Consider the following 6,000-nt stretch of genomic DNA (forward strand, 5'->3'; position numbering starts at 1 on the left):
CTAAAAGTATCATAAAGATGACATCTCTCATCGAGGCAGCTCTTGTTGACAAGCAAGGGTGCAGGCTGATGATACCAGGGAGAGAAAATGGAAGAAAGCACTAACCACTGAAGTTCTAGTACTATACATTTCTGTTATCGTACATTAATTGAGTGAAAGAACTGTAGAAGTTGTCTAAAAATTCTGAAACCATTCTCATTTAGAACACTTTCTAATAGGAAGTAATCTACTTGTAAAGAATTATAAAAGTAACTTTCCTGTTATTGGTTTTACTGATGTTCATCATATTTAAACCCTTACAAAAAAGCAAATAATACTTCTTTGGAACTAGAGTTAGTTATTTCTAATTTGCAATCACACTGGAGTTTTTCTCCAAATATAAGATCAGTTGTACAGAACCAGGGAGTTGAGACAGATTTATCTTTTAAATTTAAAAAAAAAAAAAAAGAGACTTTAGAGGTTAAGCACACAGTTCAAAATACACACATATTAACGTCAATTAAAAGTTAAATTGCAAGTATAGCTATGTAAGTTTAACTATCTTAATCGTGTTTGAAAAGCCTCAAAATATCAGCATAGGCCAATTTATTGGGGAATTCATTTCCATATATAATGGTGAAACAAAGCAATTGACTTGCAAATTAACTAAGCATTCAAAACCTTTTTTACAAAATCAATTACTTATAATAAGTTTACAGAAGATTTAGAAATAAAAAGGCCACACATAAGACATTAAAAACAAAAACAAAAAATATTATGTTACCTTTTTATGCTTTAGTCCCCTGAAGTGTAACTGAAGGCTTATAGAACTCATACATGGAACTTTACAAACCTAAAGACATTAATTGCATAAAGTTATGCTACAGCCAACTTTAACATAAAAATACAGTAATATGAGCACAGCACATAGGTCTGCGGTTACGGACTAAGTCCCTTTCATTAGATTATACTATTTGAAAACTGAAAAAAAGCTTGTGTGCAAAATGTAAAGTAAGATACCAGTGAGTGACAAAGAGCAGTATATAATCTGACCACAGTAAGCCTACCTGGACATCTAGAAAGTGAAGATATAAAACCAGAAATAGATCTGTGTAAACTTAAGATGATGTTATTTAAACTTCTGCCAATTAACTAGTTTTTGGATTTCCCCTCCCACCCGCTCACCCTTGTAGATTTTTGGCAGCATCCTTCTAACTCAGTAGTTTCCATACTGGTGGTACAGAGTGCTGGTGAGTGGTCAGTGATGAAAATAAATGACCAATCTATCCTAGGTCACTTCCAGTCCTATGAATCTATGATCACAACATGCAAAGGGTATAGAGAAGATGCTGAAGATAAGAAGGGCTGTAACACCAACACACTAGTTACTGTAGGATCTCAGAATATCATCAGCTTAAGGTCAGCACAAAAATTTGACTGTTAGCACAAAACAATGCCTGAAGGAAGACATCAAATCCATCAATATTTCCTGCTGTCTTTAGGGACAAGCAGAATTCCTCTCACACACTAGCTCAAACAACCAGAAAGAAAGAGTTAAGCCTTTTGTTTCTTCCTTCTAGAAATCATAAGACTGGATGCATATCATATACTGAATCACTTTCTTCTGACGCAGGTATTTTGTCTCATTTTGTCAGAGGTGATGTCTCACTCAAGGAACTCTATCAGAGCAGTAGAAAACATGTAAATACTTCATATACTTCAGCAGAGTTAATTTCCTTGATTTAGTTTGACACTTTGAGGGTATTAAAATGCAGCACAGGATTTTGCAGTCAACATGGACACTAACACTACATAAAAAATACACAACCCAGGCTCTGTTCTTTGAGGCTGCAGCGTTTAAGCCACGGGTGTCCAACCTTTTGGCTTGCCTGGGCCTCATTGAATGAAGAGGAATTGTCTTGGGCCGCATATAAAATATATAATATAGTTAATGTATATAAATCACATAATAATGTTAAAAGTTTACGATCTTGTGGGGCTGCATTACTAGCTGTCCAGGGCCGCATGCGGCCTGCGGGCTGGACACACCTGGTTTAAGCCTTTCTGGGTTGGCTTCTTATCTGATTAAATGGAAAGGTTTGAAGAACAGCAGATGACTCTCGAGGATTCAAGAGTAAACAGGAACTGCTGAGGAAATCATACACTAAAGTCAACTGTGAACCTTTTGAATCAGAGTCATACTACCCTAGAAAGACATGGAAAAAATTATTTCCAGTTTCTCCTGAAGCAACTTGTACTTAAGTATTGAAAAGGACCCCATGTTACAAAATAGGTGACTTAATCCAGAGAGTGAAGAAGCCATCTTAGATTTTTTTTTTTAAACCAGGTAGAAATGAACTGTGGTAACACTGATCACAAGCTACTTCAATTCATTACCTGAAATTAAAAGTTCATGGTAGACAGCCCCAACAACACAAGGAGGAGGAGACCAATATTTAATTACTCTTGTTGTCACGTGTTTAATTCTGGGTTTTGCTTTCTGGCTCTCTTGCAAGATACCAGCAGCATGAATATTAGTGGAAAACTACCTAGCAAGTGAAGATCATAATAAGGCACTGTATAAAAGAACAAAGCTGAGGAATAAAAACAACATAGATCACACAAAACTATGGTAAGCTTTTCTTTAAAAAGCCCTCAGAAATCCACTCACCTCACAATAAAATATCTTTTGCTTAGGTTCAGGTTTAGGATCTGTTGATTTCGCATCATCCTTGGTGGTGCTCATCTTGTAAAAGTGGATCAGAGCACTTCAAAAAACAATGAATTCACATCTTATTTACAATTTTTTCCAGCTAAACACATTAATAGAAGAATTGTACGTAAATTACTAGAAACCTAACCGCAGGAAACATCCGACTAGAACCTTTAAAACAAAGTAAAAGCATTTTCTTAATTACGCAACATTTTAGCACAGAAACAGGGATGAATAGATTAAAGTCCAATAAGGTACTAAAAGCAATTTGATCTTATTTGTTCACTGTATCTATCTTAGACACAAACTTCGTTTTAGCCATCTGTAATTTTATAACTTACAATCTTTTACAAATTAAGAAAAGGAACACAATACATTTTCTTTAAAATGCTTGACTGCTCTATCACCTCATTTGCTTCTGTTATATTGGGGCGCTACTGAACACAGGAAGATGCACCAGTTTTTAAACTAAATCTGTGAGAGTTAAACCTATTTAGCTAAAATTAGTGCAACTTTCTTACCACACAAACAAGCTAAGCTATGAAAAAAACAGGTTTAAGTTAATAACCTAGGATGTACCTATCATTCAAGTGTTAATTTCCAAATGATAAAATTCTAAGTTTGCCCACCAGGGAAAAATCCATTGCTTATTGCTATACTAGCTGAAAACTTATTTCAGTTCTATGTTTAAATTCATAGGTGCCCATTTTTCTTTAAAATATCTCACAATCAACCTATTTTCATATAATGGTGTGTCGAGTTATCACATTTTACTATTTTCCTGACATCACTAAAAGCATAAGTCACGTGTTACAAGATCATCATACATGGTAGTTGCTGATAAGCTTTCAAGCTCAAGGCAGAATAAATTATAAATGGGAAGTTACAATTTCCTGTTTATTTTCTATTCCAATTCTTTTACACATCTGTCTATTTTAAAATTGAGGTAACAATCTTTAAATAGCACTATTGCTCAACAATAATAAATTTAGCCTTTCTTTATTGAGACAGTAGGATTTATTAAGACTGCATAATAAACATTAACCTAGTCAATTCAATATTACAAGTTGAACCTCTTTCATTTGGCATCCTCAGGACCTAACTGGTGCCAGACGGCAGAAGATTAAATATTTTCTAGCACATTACCAATACTTCCACTGCTTACTGGGCTCTCAGAAGACATTTAAGGGTAAATGTGAACTAAATAACAGCACAGAACATGTCGTGAGAGCCACGACTGGTGGCTGTAAACAAGCATTATGGGACTATGGGAAACTTGGACAAACCCATAAGTGGTCATCCAGATAACTAAAATCATGCCAGATTACGGAGTTTGCTGTACAAGAGTGTTCTGGATTAGCGTGATTCAACCTGTGTTTTTTGCATGATTAAACTGGAAATATTTTCAGTGTGATGGTTAACAGAAAACAACAACTCCCATTCACTGAAACCATCACTAACTCATCTCCCAGTATACATTTCCAGGCCCCATGGCAAGACAAAGTTAGCTAGCTGGCAATACTGACAGTTACCACCTTTCACCAGCATGTCAGGTTTGGGACCAAGATACCGGTCCAGAGCATTTGGGCAGTGGCCAAGATCACAAGCAGCTCCCCCACAGGGCTGTGAAAGGGGAGAGCTCTGCACTAGAGCAGGCGCATTTGGAGCCATTACTGCCGTGGCTCTCCGCTGCTGACAGGCACCGATTAGGCGCCCAGAGAACAAAGTACTCGGGTGGGGGGAGGCGCCTCCTTTCCAACCCCGGAGTTACACAGCAATATAAAAAAGCCAGTCACCAGCTGGGGTCGGGGGGCGGTGGGCGAGGGCAGGACTCGGAGCCTCAGGCCGGAGACGAGCGGGCGGCAAAGGAACGTGGATGCTGCAAAGAGACAAGAGCCACTGTGAGCAACGACCCAGACACTAGTGCAGCCCCCCCCCGCATGCCGCGCCCCAACCCGCTCGCACCCCGCACACGCCGCTCACCGGCCGACAGCGGGAAGCCCGTGAAAAGATCGGCACCACCTCAGAAAATGCGCAACTTCGCATCCGGGGCCTCGGCTGGAAAACGTCACTTCCGCTCCTAACGGCCGAGCCCGCGCGAGAGGAGCACGGTGACGGGACGGGATTGAGGGCGGGACTCTTGCCCAGCCAATGGGAGGGTAGGAGTGGGAGTCGAGGCGGGATTGGGAGCGGAAGCGCGTCTCCATCGGGCTGCTGTCGTCACTTCTGCGTAGGGCAAAGGTCCCTTTGCTCCTAATGGAGCCGGACTCGCGCCCCGGCCGGATCCCAGCCGCTTGGAGTCACTGTCTGTGCTGGGCCTCTTGGACCGGAACCGGAAGTTCGGGTCTCTGGGCGACACACACGTTGCTGGACGCCAATTAATTCTTAATTACCTCTGCTTGGTGCAGACGGAGTCAGTTTTGACCTTGAAGCGTGGGGGGGTGTCAGCAAAAGAGATTCATTTTGCTGAAATGAATGACCATGTCTACACTAGAAACATCTGGGCTGGGTCTGCACTAGAGTGTTGAGAATAATAAGAAGTCCTGGGTCACCTTGTAGACTAACATATTTTGGAGCATAAGCTTTCGTGGGCAAAGACTCGCTTCATCAGATGCATGAGTGTGGGCAGGAGGGGTGAAGCGGGGTCTTTGCCCACTGCCCTCCAGCACCACAAGGCGGAATGGCAGCTCTGCAAAGAGGGCTGCCCAGCAACCAGAAGCTCTCTCTCTCAACAGAAGTGTCCACACAAGTGTCAACCACTTCTGGGATATTTTTTCCCATAATGCACCAGCAGAAAAAAACAATGCTATGGGGCTGAGGGACCTGTGGGATAGGTTCCCACAATGCACTGCTACAACAGTTTGGTGATATAGGTTGGCAGCAATAAGTTGACTTTATGGGGACTTTGTAGGGAGGTGAGGATGCTCAAAATCAAATTTATAAAAACCAGTGTTATTAAATCAATTTTAATAAAATCAAATTTATGTCATAGTGTAGAGATAGACTGTATCTTCATAAACCAAAAATACAGTCCTGTAGCATCTTAAAGACTATTATTTATTAGGTAATGAGCTTTCGTGGGACAGACCCACTTCAGATCCAGAGAATCCTGATAACTGACAGGGAGAGAACTTAAAGAGGACATAGAAATGAAAAATTGGATTAAAAATGATGAGTCAGCTAGATAGGGCAGAAAGAAGAGGGAGTAGGAAAGGAGAAAAATCCTCTGCAAGTGTCTGTTAAGTGGGATGGGTGCAGTCACCTCAAATATTAAAGGTGGGGAAATTGTCCTTGTAGTGTGTGAGATA

General features: G+C 40.4%; 1 protein-coding gene across 4 annotated transcripts in view; it reads right to left on the bottom strand.

Moving 5' to 3' along the window:
• LOC142009615 (uncharacterized) overlaps positions 1–4,770 on the bottom strand; it is a 47,870-nt gene extending 43,100 nt beyond the window's left edge. For 2 of the 4 annotated variants that reach the window (XM_074987921.1, XM_074987918.1), the window contains exons 1-4: positions 4,676–4,770; positions 4,489–4,571; positions 2,651–2,747; positions 764–832 (exon numbers count right to left, since the gene is read on the bottom strand). In XM_074987921.1, the coding sequence (XP_074844022.1) occupies positions 764–832; positions 2,651–2,725 (144 nt within the window). In that variant the 5' untranslated portion in view covers positions 2,726–2,747; positions 4,489–4,571; positions 4,676–4,770. Of the gene's footprint in view, positions 1–763; positions 833–2,650; positions 2,748–4,488; positions 4,572–4,675 lie in introns of those variants that run through there. The other 2 variants (XM_074987919.1, XM_074987920.1) reach the window with 2 other exon arrangements.
• Between the last annotated feature and the right edge of the window lie 1,230 nt (positions 4,771–6,000).

Source organism: Carettochelys insculpta, chromosome 2 (genome assembly GCF_033958435.1).
Source record: "Carettochelys insculpta isolate YL-2023 chromosome 2, ASM3395843v1, whole genome shotgun sequence".
Taxonomy (NCBI): Eukaryota; Metazoa; Chordata; order Testudines; family Carettochelyidae; genus Carettochelys; species Carettochelys insculpta.